This window comes from Castor canadensis, chromosome 10 (assembly GCF_047511655.1).
Source record: "Castor canadensis chromosome 10, mCasCan1.hap1v2, whole genome shotgun sequence".
Lineage (NCBI taxonomy): Eukaryota > Metazoa > Chordata > Mammalia > Rodentia > Castoridae > Castor > Castor canadensis.
In genome coordinates this window covers 106756599-106773835 of record NC_133395.1, presented here as the reverse complement: position 1 = coordinate 106773835, position 17237 = coordinate 106756599, and the positions used below count along the sequence as shown (strand labels likewise).

General features: G+C 41.5%; 1 protein-coding gene across 1 annotated transcript in view; it reads left to right on the top strand.

Moving 5' to 3' along the window:
- Kat2b (lysine acetyltransferase 2B) overlaps window positions 1-17237 on the top strand; it is a 93083-nt gene that overhangs the window by 27775 nt on the left and 48071 nt on the right. Inside the window, exons 3-4 of the mRNA XM_074043829.1 lie at window positions 10722-10867; window positions 15819-15911. Coding sequence (XP_073899930.1) covers window positions 10722-10867; window positions 15819-15911 — 239 coding nt within the window. The remainder of the gene's footprint in view (window positions 1-10721; window positions 10868-15818; window positions 15912-17237) is intronic.

The window sequence follows — 17237 nt, the reverse complement described above, 5'->3', positions numbered from 1 at the left end:
CTGGGATTATATCCGTGAGCTGTGGGTGCTTGACTCTGGTCTGTTTTCTTAAAACTGAAATGTCTGCACATTTTCAAGACTCCTGGGATCATTGCTGGAATGCTGGTTTTTAATTAGTTTGTTTTTTTATTTTTTCTTGTGCTGGGGTTTGAACTCAGGGTATTGCTGTTGCTAGATAAGCACTCTAGTATTTGAACCATACCCCAGCTCATGGGATGCTAGTTTATTAGTTGTAGTGGATGGGCTCTAGAAAACCTTTCCCACTCTCCCTGCTTTTAAAAACACTTTAATATGGAATGTTTCAAACGTGGAAAGGTAGAACAGATAGTTACTGCCTTGTACCCACCACTCAACTTTAAGGATTATTAGCATTTGTTAATTTTGTTTGATTTAACTTCTCTTTTCTCCCTACCCCTCATTTTTTTGCCTGAGTATTTCAAGTAATTTGTACACATTTTATCTTACCTTAGTCATGCAGATTACTTCCTGTTTTTTTTTTTGTTGTTGTTTTTTGATGGGACTGGGGTTTGAACTCAGGGCTTCACACTTGCAAACAGGTGCTCTACCACTTAAGCCAAAATAACCGAGCAAAGTTGATTGGAGGTGGTGTTTTATGAACTATTTGCCCAGGCTGGCCTGGAACCGCAATCCTCCCAATCTCAGCCTCCCAACTAGCTAGGATTATAGGCACGAACCACAGGTGCCTGGCTCCAGATTACTTCTTAGTTGTTACCAATAAAGCAGAGGTTGTGGTAAAGGGAATTGTGTTAGGACTCATGCTAACCTGAATTCTCAAGCATATTTCTTTTGGTGTACACTGTTCTGTATTCACAGTCGCTTCTGAGCATGGGTAATTTGGAAACTCATCCTTGTATACACACATCCATATGTAATGTTCCTGAACTTGTCAAAACAGAACATTCCAGCTTGTTAGTTATATTGATTAGACCATGTATATTTTTCTCCTCAACTTTACACATTTTTTGACAGTGAGCTCTGGTTCTGTGTGGTCTCTTGACAGTTACTTTCAACCCAGGCATCACCCCAGACATCCATGACCTGTCATAATTTTGATACTCCTCTGTGTGGATCACACACAAGTGTGAGATAGTCTGCTTAAGTGGAGAGAACATTCCATTGAGAGTTAGGGAGCAAGAATTCTGGGCCCAGCCTCACAGTTTACCAAATCGCTTAATCTCTTTGCAGTTGAGTACCTTCATCTACACAGTGAAATGGTTGGTGTAGACCTGTATTGTATGATCCAGCAGCCACTAATCACGTGGGATCAATGAGCCCACAAAGTGGGGTTTGTCCAAATTGAGATGTGCAGTAAGTGTAAAACACACACCAGTAGCTGGGTGCCAGTGACTCATGCTTCTAATCTTGGGATGGAGGAGTGTTGGGGGGAGCTGAGATCTGGAGGACTGGGGTTTGAGGCTAGCACAGGAAAATAGTTTGTGAGACCCCCATCTCCAAAATAACCAGTACAAAATGGACTAGAGATGTGACTCAACAAGTAGAGTGCCTGCTTTGCAACTTCAGAGCCCTGAGTTCAAACCCTACCAAAAAAAGTTCACCCCAGTTTTTGAAGATCCAGTATACAAAACAGAACACAAAATGCCTCATTAATATTTTTTGTATGTTTACATGTTGATATAATACTTTGGATGTTAGGATAGTAAAATATTGTATTGATTTCACCTGTTTATTTTATTTATTTTGCTGTACTGGAATAGTACCACTGGAGTGGTACTTGAGCCACTCACTCTACCAGCCCTTTTTTGTGATGGATTTTTTCAAGATAGGGTCTCACCTGTTTTTTTCTTTAAATGGAAAATTTAAAATGACATGTAACACATAATATATTTCTATTGGATAATGTTGGCTTAGGAAATTCTAGCCTATTCTCAGAAATGATTTGATATTCGACCAAACATTCAGTTGGCTATAACATTTGTTTTGTTTCTGCATTGATTAAAATCTTCTTTTGGGGCTGTGTATTTAAATAGAAACCTGTTTTTAAGACCAAGAAAGCAGGAAATGAACCATGTGATGAAAATGCAACTGGATTTTATGTTGTTTTGGAGTGAGTGCACTGTTCTGAACTGTGTTAGGACATACTGTGGGTTAAATTTGACTAGTGATAATTTTTATGGATTTACAAGGCAGTATTTTTTAATCATTTTTGTCATCACAGTCAATGCCATCCTATATGTGCTATATGTGTGTGTGAGTTGGGTCTTTCTTTTTTTTTATTTTTTGCCATACTGGGGTTTGAATTCAGGGCCTCACACTTGTTAGTCAGGCACTCTTCCACTTGAGCCACTCCACCAGCCCAGTGGTTGACTCCTTCTAAGGAAAGAAAAGAGGTAGTTTTAACAATTACACTAGAGCTCCTCCCTCCCTCCCCTTTCTCTTTTTCCCAATATTGGGGTTTGAGCAATTACTCTACCCCTTGAGCCACACCTCCAGCCCTTTTTTGCTTTAATTATTTTTCTGGTAAGTTCCCGAAAAGGCCAGCTTGGACTACGACCCTCCTAAGTGTGCTTCCTGTGAGCTTCCACACCAGACCTATAGCTTCTTTCTTTCTTTTTTTTGGCTGTCTTGGAATTTGAAGTTAGGACCTCATGCTTCCTAGGCAGGCATTCTACCAGTTGGAGCCACTTTCCAGCCCTCGAACTTATTTCTTGAGTATCATAGACAGAATGTCAGTATGTTTCTCATGAACTGTTTCAAACATTTGAGTCATTTAGGCAGATTATTTGGCTCAACACATTGTCTTTGACCGTAGCATATTTTATTGCCCCTCAATTCCCATTTATATAGGTGCTCTACAGAGACCAAATGTGGCATAAATACTTGACCCAGCATAGCACATTGACACAGCCACCTGAATCAGGTCAGGTTCTCTTCTTAGCTGGGTATCCTCTCTTGTGTGATGTAACCTTCTAGATGTAGGCTTTAGGGTAATTGGGGAGCTATGTCTGGTACAGCAGGAGGTAAAGGGATAATAGTGGTGGTAATTTTCCTGCTCACTTGGTGTGTTAATTACTTCTGTAGTCCTTCCTGTGGTTATGAAATTCTATTGATTCTTCCTCCCATGATCTTCCCTCTAGCACTGTCTGAATTCAGGCATTTCCTCATTATCTCGTCCCTTACTGCTGTTTCTACCTTTGCACACACAGCTTTCCCAGAAAGCAGCAAGGGAATGTGATTTCACTGTCCTGCCTTGCCCCTCTCAGTTTCCCATTATCCTTCAAGTCTAGTCTTCAGCTGGACATGGAGGATCATTGGAGGCCTCTATACCTTCCAGGTGTTTTCTGAAGGTTCTTTAAACTTTCACTCACATCTGTTTCTTACACGACCTGCAGTGTCTTTCCTTCATTTTCTGTCAGGGAACCCTGCTCATCCTCCAAGGCTGGGCAACTCTAGAGCTTTGTAAAGGGAACAAAGGCCTTCTCAGAGCCCTGGTATAATGTTTCATCTTACGTAATTGTAATTGTGTACCTGTTTTTCTGCACTGTGCTTAAGGGCTGACTTTTTCTCTAGTGGAGAATATATTTAATTCCTTGGGTATAATTGGTTTATTCCCTCATTGATAAATAGTCATTGAATTCAATAATGCTCAAAAGAGCAGAGGGATTTTCATAGCTGATTTTCTCTGTCCACCATTGTCGGCACTAGTTGCACTCAAAGTGTGGCTGCTTTGAACTGAAATGTGCTTCAAGTATCAAAGGCACACCAGCTTTGGAGACTTAGTTTGGCAAAAGAATGTAAAATGATAAAAATTTATTTAACATGGAGTACCTGACAGTGATAATATTTTGATACAGATTATGTTAATTAAAGTGAATTTCATCTATTTTTTTTTTTCCTGGTACTAGAATTGAACTTAGGGTCTTGTGCTTGCCAGCCAGGCACTCTGCCACTTGAGCATCATCCTCAGCTTCCATGTATTTCTTTTTTTCATGGTACTGGGGTTTGATCTCAGGGCCTCATGCTTGCTGCTAGGCAGGCACTCTGTCACTTGAACCACTCAACCAGTCCTTTTTTGTGTTGGGTATATATTTTGAGATAGGTCTTACCTTTTTTTTTTTTGGTCTGGGCTGGCAAGGAACCTCAGTCATCCTGATCTGTGCTTCCTGAGTAGCTGGGATTATAGGTGTGAGCCTTTGGTGCCTGGTCCCCCATTGAGGGAGGAAAAGCTGTTTCTTTTGCATCTTTTTATTTATTTATTTACTTGTTTATTTTTGGTGCTGGAAATTGAACCAAGAGTCCTACTACATCCCCACATTTTTACCTTAAAAATATGATCAGCTTTCAAATCCTGCAGACCCTGGGCCCTTTGCATCTGGTCCAAGGGAGCCAGGCTGTGTTAGCTTCCTGCCCAGTTGCTGGCCACACACAGTGCAGGGCATGTGAGGACTGGCAGACTGTCCTCATGGGAGGACATTGATACATGGAGCCAGAGCTTAGCAAGGGTCAGTGCACATGGTGATAGCGAGCTTCCTGTTTCCAGCAAGGCAACAGCTGCACTGTGATTCTTGGCAGCAGGCATACCGTGAGCCACCCTGTGACGCCTTGGGTGTTTCAAGTCTGACATAGCACTGAGTGGTGTCAAGGTACACCCTCCTAGAGAGATGGGAAAAACCAGAGCTCCCTTCAGCCTGACTTGCACCTTCTCTCTCCTTTACCCTGCCCTACACACATGCCCGCGCACACGCACATACGCACACACATGCACACGCACGCACACGCACATACGCACACACATGCACACGCACGCACACACGCACGCACACGCACATACGCACACACACGCACACGCACGCACACACACATACGCACACACACGCACATACGCACACACATGCACACGCACGCACACACGCACGCACACGCACATACGCACACACATGCACACGCACGCACGCACACACACATACGCACACACATGCACGTGCACATACACATCCTGAAGGAATGCGGCTTACCCGGAAGAGGGAGGCTTTTCTATGGGGCAAGGGTTGGCCAACTTGGGTAATTATTATTGTTTTTATTATTATTGTTATTATGAGACAGGCTTTTGTCGTGTAGTCTTGGCTAGTCTTGAGGGTTTTTTTTTTTTTTTTTTTGGTGGAACTAGGGTTTGAATTGCATGGATTGGCCTTGAACTGTGATCCTCTGGATCTTAGCCTCACAAGTAGCTAAGATTATAGGTGTGAGCCACCGTTACCTGGCTACTTTTATCCTCCAAATGTTTTAATGTGTATTTCCTAAAAATAAAGATATTCTTTTACATTATTCTTTCCTAAAAATAAAATATTCAGTTAACAATTGCAATAAATTTAGCATTAATGTATTACTTGTGTCTAATTTGCTGTTTGTATTCTAATTTCATCAGCTGACCCAGAAATGTCCTTTATAGTGTATTTTCCTCTCATTAAACATCCAATCTAGAATTGCATACATATTTAGTTGTCATGTCTCTTTAGTCTTCTTTAATCTAGAACAGTTCCTCAGCCTTTTTGTTTTTTTTGTTACTTGCACAGAGGAATATTTTAAATCTTGAAAGCAAACTCATTAAATAGTCAGGGGAAATTCATTTTTATTTTTTTTTGGTTATGTAGGAAAGACTTATGAAGGACCTTAAAGGAATGCCAAAGATAAATTTGACTTTTTCCAGAATTAAAAATTTCTGCATAATCAAACCAAATGAACCAAACATAAACCCCAACATAATCCATAAGCCTTTGCAGTGACTGTGACAGACTAAAGGTTAGCACCTAATGTTCTTTTGAGTGAGTAAGAAAAAGACCCACATCCTAAAAAGTGCAAGCAGAGAGGCTGGGCAGTACCCAAAGAATAAGTATTAATTGTCAGTAACGTGAAGCACAAGCAACCGCTAGGGCATTCTGATGAATGCACTCAAAACAGTAGACACATTAATTTTGAAAGTTTGAGTCAGTCACCAAGAATGATTCTCCACAGTAGCAAGTAGTGTAGGGAAGGAAGCCTGTCACACTACCGATATAGTGTACCTTGATGCAAACTTTATTTTGTTCATTCATATTTTCTTTTTTAAATTAAATTTAAGTTTTGCTTATTAGTTTGCTGGGTAGGGGTACCTACCAGCACATTTTGTGGCATTTACAAAGGTTATTACAGTATAATAAATATATCATACTTGAATTCACCCATTCACCATTCTCCTGATACAAACTTTTTGAGGGCATGTTAAATTAGGAAGTACACTTCAGAGCTTAAAATAGCAGATCCTCTTTGGCAGGAGATAATAAGTTCAAGGCCAAGCTTCATGATAAGTCTATGTCTCAGAAAGAAAAGAAAAAAAAAAAAAAGCCAGGCATAGGTGGTTCATGCCTGCAATCCTGGCTACTTGGGAGGCAGAGATCAGGACGATTGTGGTTTGAAGCCAGCGTCAGGCAAATAGTTCTCAAGGCCCTATCTTGAAAATACCCAACACAAGAAAAGGGCTGACAGAGTGGCTCAAATGGTAGAGTACCTACCCAGTAAGCATGAGGCCCTGAGTTTAAACTCCAATGCCACAAAAAAAAAAAAAAAAAAAAAACAAGAAAGAAAAAGGAATTGGTTAAATGGCTTCTATGAACATAAATAATTTATATCACAGAAAAATTACGCAGGTTTGTGATGTGTAAAATTAGTGTTAAAAACCCAATACAGAACAAAATTTTAAAATAATGTTCAAATCTACTACTTTATATTTGGTTATATAATATGTGGTTTATTACTTTCTAGAAGAAACCCAAAATTAGACTTCTATATAGGCAGAATGTTTGCCAACTCAGGTTTTCTTAAGATAGCAAAAGTTTCCTTGAGGTCAGTCTGAAGCCTTTGGGAGACATACCTCATTCTGGAGAGAACTAGGTCAAAATTTTTGTCAGTTATTTGCTGAAATACTTTAAGATTACTTTTGTGTCTTAAAAGTTTTAATCTCTTTCCAATGGCAAGTTATAAAAGCAGTTGGTTGCAAGGTACATAAATTCCTTTAGATTCTCCGTGATATGAAACACTCTAAGGTAGTGGGTTTAACTCATGGAATACAAACTGTAATTTATTTTTGAAGTTAGTGCCTCACTTTTTTAAGCCACAGAACACTTTACCCAAATGAACTCTGAACTCTGAATTAGAAAGAGCTGCTCTGGTGAAAATAAAGGTAAACATTTCTATTTTCAGAAGGCTCAGGGTTCCATCCCCTATCCTTGTAGGTAATTCATCTTACATATTTTTAAGACTAGACTGAATAAACCTTAGAATGCTTAAGAAGGAACACCCAAGGAGGGTCCTTTGCCTCTGACATTCCCAAAAGCCCAGTGTTTAACCCACACTAGTAGAAAGGAGGAGGAAGGCGGGAATGAGGAAAATGTCAGTGAGCCATCAGGAGTGTCCTAGAAAGAAGGAAAAGACAGGCTTGCTTGGAACATGGGTGGTAACTTTTACAGCAGTAGAGGGTATCTCTTCTGAGAATGAAGGAAAAAGTTAGGTCTGGGATGAAGGTGGTACACTGAGGCAAGAGGCAGGTATTATACAACAGAAGGATTAAACTTCCTAGAATGAACAGTGGGTAGGGTAGAGCAGATGAATGCAGAGGGAATGGACCATCTGCTTGAGAAGGGATAAAAAAACAGTCTGGACAAATTGCTATGAGAAGGAAGCTTCCCTGTAATAAGAGTCACCTGAGAACAATAGTCACTACTCTTAGTTGTCTAGACACATCTAATTTTCACTCTCCAATGCAGCCCCTCTCTAAGGACACTGATGATGGACCACCTTTTTTTTTTTTTTTTTTGGGCAGTACTAGGGTTTGAACTCAGGATCTTGAGCTTGCTACACAGGCACTCTGCAGCTTGAGCCACTCCACTCCACCAGCCCTTTTTTAGTGTTGGGTATTTTCAAGATAGGATCTTCCGAACTATTTGCCCAGGCTTGCTTCAAACCTTGATCCTTTCCTGATCTTTGCCTCCTGAGTAGCTAAGATTACAGGTGTGAGCCACCAGTGTCTGGCCTGATGAACCACTTTTGATCAAGGCTCCTTTATAGTCCATATTCAACTCAGTCTTTGAGCATCTAACTCTCAGGTTTTAAAATTATTTTGTACCTTATATTTATTTATTTTTTTGTTCCCATTTTTATATTCATTGTATGGGGGGAGTCACTGTGACAATTCCGAATAACTTTACATTGTACATTGGCTAGATCATCCCTACCATCTCCCTTCCCCATCCTCCTCCCTTCCCTAGTAATGGCAAGAGGATTCATCGTTCTGTTTGTTTTGTTTTGAGGCAGAGTCCATATAGCCCACACGGACTTTGAACCTTCTACCCTCCCGTCTCCGCCTCCTGAGTACTGAGACTAGAGGAATGCTCTACCAACCACATCCAACTAACCCTCATGATTTTGCTGTCTTCAAGTTCGTATCACCAGCCAGCTTATTCTCAAACTCCAGTCTTTCCAGAACCCCACTCACAGCCCCACTTTCTAACAATAGGCAGGCATTGCCATTTTGGCAAACTGGGCTGTAAGATTGATTTGCACACAGCCCTCTCAACATGGTAGCTTCTTCTTGCTCGTCCTGTTTGTGCCAAGGAGCCCATCATTAACTCCTCCAGAGTTCTTTACCCTCCTCACACAAGTCAGCCACTTGATTCAGCTGAGCTCTCTTGCCTTCTTACCTTTGTAGCTACTGAGATTTCGAGCCTGAAGTGACAACCCTCATAGTGTTCTCCCTGCCACCAAGGAGAACACTACTTGCTTCAGACTACCCTATCTCTATCAGATCCAGCCACTGCTCCTCACTCTTTGGGCTACTGACCAAAATTAGACGTGTTACCTATCTCTGGTTAAGTGTGCCCAGTCAACCTCCACCCATGCCTAAGTGTGCCTCATTCTAACTTCAAAGCTGTACTGTAATAACTCATAGTAAGCCAAAAAGGTCACACATTACTAAAAGAAATGCTTCTCTTAATCTTAGTAAAGAAGACTTTTAATGCAAGAAAGTACTCTTCAACTATTTATTTTATTTTGTCTTGACTTGTTTTACTTTATTTTATTTTTTGTAGTACTAGGGAATGAACCCAGGGCCTTGTACATGGCTAGGCAAGTGCTCTGCCTCTTGAGCCATGCCCCCAGCCCACCCTTCAACTATTTAAAAGGTATAGTGATGCATGCCTGTAACCCCAGTACTTGGGAGGCTAAGGTAGGAAGATCAGGATTTTGAGGCCAGTTGCAGGCCTCACTACATAGTGAAACCCTGTTTCAAATAACCGGGGGCTGGGGTTGCAGCTCATTCATAGAGTTGTTTCATCCCCAGCACTGGGTAGGGGCAGGAGGGGGTGGTGAGAGTAAGCGTGTTTTGTTTTTGCTTTTTCTCCTAATTGACTCATGCAGATGCCTAGCAAGTATTCCTTAATAACTTTTAGTTCTATCTCCCTTTAAAAGGTGAGGAAGGGCTGGGGATATAACTCAGTGGCAGAGCACCTGCCTAGTATGTATAACACCCTAGGTTCCATTCCCACAAAATAATAGGTGAGGAAAAGCCCATCCATTTCCTACTAATTTTAGTCTCCTTAAAAGTCAAGCACTTCTACATCCGAGCATTTTTAAGCCCATACTGGTAGAGACACACCTAAAAGGATCATTCTTGTAGTGCTGGTTCCTGTCTTGTGGCAAGCACAGTGCTAGGTGCTGAGATAACAGAAATGCAAGGCCTGGCCCCAACCCAGAGGAGCTCTTGGCATAGTGGGTGGTGTCTGGATGACTTATCCCAGGTCCCTTTTCAAGTGCAAAAGGACTTGAAATGAATCAGCTAGCTGATTATCAGTCAGTGCTTTTGAATTTGAGTCAAACGTTGTTCACTTTTATACCCTGCTTGTTGGGTGAACGTAGTCAGTCTCTCCAGGTCTGTTTCTTCAGCTGTATGTTGGGATTAATCAATAATGGATGCTTCATGGGATTGTTTGAGGATTAAATGTCAAAACCTTGAAAGATGGACCGAATTTGGCTAGATAGACCATAAGAGGATGGGGGAGGAAGGTCAATGGATAAGTCAACAGAGTGAAAGTAGAAAGGCAGGCTTTGGTTTTCAACATACAGGACATTGGATCTCGAGCTGCAGTAGGCCTTGGGACTTTGCTTCCAAGATGCTGAAGTTTACATCTCAGTTGGAAAGGTAGAGGGAAAGGGGCTTCAGTTTTCACACTGTTAGGATTTTCTGGACTGACCCAGCTATTCACGAAATTTAAAATGAAATCTTTAGGGAGCTTGATTTTCTGCAGCTCTGAACCATAGCCCTGTGAATCCATGATCCAAGTGCAGGACCACATAGAACCCTCTTGGTATGGTGGAGAATTTACTTATATGGACCCTGTTTATTTATATGACCCTGTCATTTCCTTCTTGGTGCTATAGGTTGCATTCCTTAAAATACACATCATTTGAGTACATTAGCTCCTGGCCCAGATTTAGTGTTGACGAGGAGGCTAAGGCTCAACAACATGGTGATCTAATTTTCAGTAGATTTTGTGAAAAGACACAATTCTTATAGGGTTTTAGAAATTTTCTCTTGTGGATTTAGTATGCAGCCTCAGGGGTTGAAGAGAAGTCCACGAGAGAGAACCTTCTGTTTCAGAGTGGGAGCATCTGTGGTTTCCAGCTGATCTCTCCCATGTCCTTTGGTCTTAAAGCTGCTCATGTTTCCCACCTGGAGAATGTGTCAGAGGAAGAGATGGACAGACTCCTGGGAATAGTGCTGGATGTGGAGTATCTCTTTACCTGCGTGCACAAGGAAGAAGATGCAGATACCAAACAAGTTTATTTCTATTTATTCAAGGTGAGCTTTTAATATTTTAAAAGGCTCTTCTTTTTTTTGTTTAGATGTGTTCAATCTCCATGTGCCAGGTCAAAGGCAGGAAGACTTTTGGGCTCAGGGCTTGCTGAAGCATGCATTTCTTCACGACAGATTCTCTAAAATGATCTGCCAGGCTGGGAGTGTGGCTCAAGAAGTAGAGTGCCTGTCTAACAAGTGTGAAGCCCTGAGTTCAAGCCCCAGTGCTGCCATAAACAAATAAAATGACCTCTCATATTTTGGACACATGACTCTCCTTGAACACCTTTCACATTTGTATGCAAAACTGAATAATTTTTTTTTTTGTGTGTGTGTGGGGATTGAGACAGGGTGTTGGAATATAGCCCAGGTTGGTCTCAAAATCACAATCTTCCTACCTCAGCCTCCCAAGTTCTGGGATTCCTTGTATATGCTGCTATGCCCAGATACAATTGAATATCTTGATTTCCCTATGCTCATAGATTTCTTTCTATCCACTGAACAAATATTTATTGCACACCTGCTCTGTTTATGGTACTAGGGAGAGTTCTGTGGACAAGACAAAGTCCTTCCCATCATGGACTTTACATTTCAGTAGAAGAGGCAGACAGTCAGCAAGTCAGCAACATGTTTGTAGGTAGTGATAAGCACAGGAGGAGAAACAGTGTAGGGTAAGTGGTATCAGAATGGCACCTGAGTGTTGGTGGGTGGGGCCAGTCTAGAGGGAGACTCAGTTATCCCTAACTGAGCCTCTGCCAGGAGGACATGGTAGTTGAGCACAACCCCAAGTGAGAGTGAGGAACCATTCTTGTCACGGGGTCGGGGGCAGCCCTCCAGGCCAAGGGACAAACAAACATCCCTTCTGGACACCAAGTGAGCGTGATTTGATGTGGCAGTAGCAGGGAGGCCAGTGTGGTGGAGCCAGTGAGCAAAGGGGAGAAGAAGGAGATGACATTGGAAGGGTGGCTTCAAGGGAAGCAGTCAAGACTTTCTAACTTTGTTTTGGTCTCTTACCCACTGTCATCTGTGTCTTGCTGACACTAGTCATGGATTATTGCTCTCTTTCCTGGGAACTGCCCCTTCAGTCCATTTGGGTCACTATTGTTCACTTCCCACAGATTTGTGTCTCCTCAAGCTTCTGCTCACAGTCTGGACTAACAGGTGTGGGGGGGGGATGTTGGTGCTGAGAATGGACAGAAAAGGTCAGACTGCCAAAACTAGATTCATAAAGAGGCCAGGAGAAGGACAACTAAAACAAAACAACAGACTTGCTATTGAAGGCATTGTGCGTGAGACTGTATTGTGTAACCCTTATATGATGTTAGAGAGTACTACAGAACTGAGAATTTGGAGCTAGGAAAAGTTGCCCCTTTTACTTACGTTTTGAGGCTGGGTCTCACTCTGCAGCCCAGGCTAGCCTCTGTCTCCTGCTTCTGGCTCCCGAGTGGTATTTTAGATATGTACCACATACCTGCAAAGTTTGCCTCTCATAATAAGAGGTGTTTTGCTCTACTTGTTTTTATTTAAAAAATATTTTTGCAGTGCTGGGGGTTCAACCCATGGCCTCACATATGCCAGGAGAATGCTGTACCACTGGCTACATCCCCAGTCCTCTGCTTATTTTTATATGACAGCGATAGTTCAGTTTTCTAGGCAGGTACACTACTACTTGAGCCACACCCCTAGCCCTAATAATAGTTAAATTTTCTGTTGGGTGCTGTGTTTTGCCTTGGCTATAAGGAATCTCAGTGCAAATTCTGTGCCTAGTTCCTATACAGTTTTTTCTTTATTTTAACTTATTTGATCTATAATTTTCCTTTCTCTTCTTTTATTAATTTTTGCTTTGTATTTTATTAATGAGGGTTTTGGGTGGATAGGAGATAGCAGTGGGAGGGAGAAGTCTATTTTTTAAGTTTTGGGGTATTATTGGAATATTAATTCCAAAAAAGTTATGTGTGAGTGAGTGAGAGAGAGGGGAGGTGGGGGAGAAGAAGAAGGGCAGGGAGAGGAAGGAACGGAAGGGGAAAGAGAAGGAGAGGGAGAGAGAGAGAATAGAGAGGGAGAGAATTTGAACTGAATTCCCCCAGCCATTGGTAGGCATTTGGCCACTGCAGGTGACAGCTTGTTGACATGGCTGTGAGGCCTGAGTCATCCAGACTGAACCTGGCAGGCTCTGACTATTTAGATCTTCTTTGGAAAAAGGTCTTAGTTGAAGAAAAACAAGGTCTGCATGGCTGCAGCTATTACTTGGAGCCGAACTCCTGGCAGCTTCCCTTGCCCTGCTGGAAGTGAAGGGGTGTGAGGCTTTCCATTCTGTCAGCCTCTGTGGTTCACGTCCAGCCAGGTCAGAGAGCACTGTCTGCCTTTAACATTCATTTCCTCCCTGTTTCTTTCCTCTTTCATCTTCAAATAACAGTACAAATGTATTTGCCTCTAAGAACATGGTCCAAAATACTCAGTACTCCCTTCTTCCCCAATGTTTCTTTCTTTTGAGCTCAGGCTGGCCTCAAATTTGTAATCCTCCTGCCTCAGACTCTCCAGTGATGGGATTTATAAGCATGTCCTTCCATATCAGGCTCCAGTTGTTTATCAGAGGAATTATAAATTATCTATTCCTTAACTTTTGAAAGGCAGTTCCTGTGTCTCATGTGTAAAGAGTTAAATTAAAATGTATTATATATTTTGGTAGCATTTAAAAAAAACCAAAACCAAAAAACTTCATTTTTGAGCCAGGTGCTAGTGGCTCACACCTATAATCCTAGCTACTCAGGAGGTAGAAATTGGGTGGATGGAGGTTTGAAGCCAGCCTGGGCAAATAGTTCTTGAGAGACTTTATCTTGAAAATACCCAACACAGAAAAGGGATGGTGGGGCATCTCAAGTGGCAGAGCGCTTACAAGTGGCAAGCCCTGAGTTCAAGTCCCAGTGCTGCCAAAACCAAACCAAAATAAAACTTCATTTTTTGTAATTTTTTTTTTTTTTGGTGGTACTTTGATTTGAACTAAGGACTTCCAGCTTGTGAGGCAGGTGGTGCTCTACTGCTTGAGCCGTGCCTCCAGCCCTAAAAACATCGTTTTTGGAGGCCAAAAATAAACTCAATGGAAAACTGCTTCCTAAAGTTGAAGTGTGACCTAGTGCCTACAGATGTCCTTCAGGGACCAAGTACTTGGGTTTAAAACTCAGCTCTATCCCTTAACCAAATGTGACCTTGGGCAAGTTATTCTGCTTTGGTTTCCTCATCTGTAACTTACAGATCATAGTAGCACTTGCATCTAAAGGTTGTTGTGAAGCTGGGTAGGGTGGCACATTTCTTCAGTGCCAGCTGCTGGGGAGACTGAAGCAAGAGAATCACTTGAGTCAAGAGGAGTTCAAGCCCAGCCCTGGCAACATAGTGAAACCCTGTCTCAGAACCCCCCTCCACCCCCCCAAAAAGAATAAAAACACAATGAACAAACAAAAAGTCCTACCTGGCAAAAGTAAAGGTGCAAATATGTACTTCTATTAATTTCTTCTTTTGAGTTGTGCTGGGGATAGAACCTAGGTCCAGTGCCTGCTAAGCAAGTGCTCTTCCAGGCCCATAGTTTTTTTTTTTTCTTTTTTCTTTTGGTGGTATTCGGGTTTTAACTCAGGGCCTTGCACTTGCTAGGCAAGCGCTCTACCACTCGAGCCACGATCCCAGCCTCCAATGAAAATTTTCATATGCCTACCTGTCCTAGTTCCATCATTTTGTAGATGAAGAAACCAGTTCATGTCAGTTTACCTCCAAAGTGAAAACTGCAATGAGCCAAGTTCCCATTAACTCAGAAAAAAAAAATAGGCAACTAGAATTATTTGTATTTAAATTTTATGATTAATCTTTATATTCTAGCCTTTGGGATGCATACACATGCTTAACTTTATTAAAAATTTATTTATTTATAATACAATAACTGCTGCATACTCTAACTCACAGCACCACTAGAAGGAGTTGAGGTCCTTGTATGACAGCTCTGTGGGGGGCCCATGATTATTCTTCAAGCTGGGGTTCATCAATTTCCATCAACTCCTGAGAGAATGGTTGCCATGGTTTGTTTCTGTTGAAAATCAGCAAGCGGAAAAATGAGTGAAAGATATAACTTAAATAAATGCGTAATCATATCATAGCTGGCTCACATGAAAAGCTTACAGAAGATTCAAGCTAAGGTTAAAGAATTTCAGTATCAGACTTATTTTCAGCTTAGTTCTCGTTAAGTGGCTCCGTGTTCCCTTTTCTTTATTTGCTCTCTGAGGGCCTTAAATTCCAGTGGCAGGAATTAGAGCAGTGTTTTTGTTTTGTGGGCTTTGAGATGCCAGAACACTTGGCTTGTAGTCTACAGATGGAAGGGAAATGAAAAAAGACTGCAACAGTCAAAGCTGCCAATGGAGAGCTTTGTGGAATTCCTTCCCCAAGGGTTGGAGTCCTAGCACAGGCCCTTAATAGGATGTAGGGCTGCTACAGATAGCTCCTCTCCCCTTCCTCATTTGAATCTTGGCCTTCCTGGTGTCTTAAGTCAGAGTGCCAGAGCTTCAGCATACCCAGTGGCCTAAATGGGCCTGTGCAGTGTGCAGGGTTCCTGGGAAGCCAGAAATGGGGGGTAAGAGTAGGGGAAGTGGGACAGCGGTGCCTGGTGGGTGTCTGGTGGTCACACTGGGTGGTCTAGGCTGCTCAGGTCATGACTAGTTCCTCACAGCTCTGGTTATGGGAAGGACAGTACATTTGTGCTATCTGATCGTTTTCCTGTTTGATTTAAGGATTTGTTTATATATGGTTAAGATAAATAGAATATGGTGACTTCCCTTAAAGTCTCTGTGTGTGTGTGTGTGTGTGTGTGTGTGTGTGTGTGTGTGAGAGGGAGAGAGAGAGAGAGAGAGAGAGAGAGAGAGAAGGAAAGAAAGAGAAAGAGATGACTTAATTTTTTTTTTTTTTTAATACTTTGCAGCTCTTGAGAAAGTCTATTTTACAAAGAGGAAAACCTGTGGTTGAAGGCTCCTTGGAGAAGAAGCCTCCATTTGAAAAACCTAGTATTGAACAGGTAAAAAGATAAGAAGTTTTTTTTCTATTGGTTTAAGTCTGAAGATTTGTTTTCAATCAGACTTGCCATCTTTTTTTGTTTGTTTTTTTGCAGCACTGAGCACACTTGCTAGGCAGGCGCTCTTACCACTGGAGCCACTCCACCAGCCCTGAAGATTTTTTATTTTATGTTTTTGTGTGGTGCTGGGGATCTATCCCGGGGCCTTATATGTGGTGGGCAAGTACCCAGCCTGAAGACCTTTTAATCTCCCTTTTCCTTTGCTATCTACATCTCCTCTACAGTTTAGAGATGTTCACCAAGTCTATAGAAATTGTCTTGGACTCTGTGGATCACAAGTTCATGCCTAATTTAATAAATGGCCTAGCTTTTGCCTTTGAGGGTTATTGTATACTTAAAATTCACTATGTGTTTGGGGAAGAAAATAAGTAGAACATGTAGCTAGTAAGGACACATGAAATGTGTCTTTTCTTGTGGCTAGTGTCTTAAAATTAAGTCTTTGTCCTTTTGTTTGGCACATTCTGAAAAAGCTTATTGAGGTGAGGGAATTCAGTAGTAATGTGAAAAACATAAGACAAGCAAAGTAAAAAAAAAAGAAATGAGAGTTTGTACCCAGAAACGGACTTTCTGCTGTATTACAATTCCTGGAAAACCCAGGGAATCTGTTTAAATGTGTAGACATTTTTCTGTTATGTGTTGTTGGAATCAGCATCACTTTTTAGCACTTCTTTGTTCAACTAAATAAATAAAAAAACTCTCTGGACTGACTTTTTTTTTTGCGGTATTGAAGATTGAGCCCGGGGCCTCTTTCTGCATGCTAGGCAAGCACTCTTACCACTTGAGCCACACCCTCAATCCCTGGACTGAATTTTTTGGTGAGAGTCTAACTAAAGAAGAGTCTGACTACCAGAATCCTTACAAATCAGTGCATTTTTATCAGTCATTTTTTGGGAGAATAAATTATATTTTGATTCCAAATTATTGAGTAAGAATCTATTATTCTTTTGCATGAAATCAGATGAGAATGGGAGTGTTCTGTAGAAAGGTTAAATTAATCCACAGCTTTTCCTGGAACGCACACAAGCTTTGAGTAAGATTTTTTTTTTCTGATATGCTTGCTGAGACTAAAGGAGTGAAGAAAAATGCTTGAATTTTAGTGGTTCAGTTCAGTGGAAATGGGTTTATTTATTTAGTTATATTTATTTATTTATTTATTTGAGACTGTTTTAACTATGTAGCCCAGGCTGGCCTAGAACTCGATCTTCCTACCTTAGCCTCCCAAGTGCTGGGATTACAGGTAATGCCTCACCTTGACTGGAAAGTGGGCTT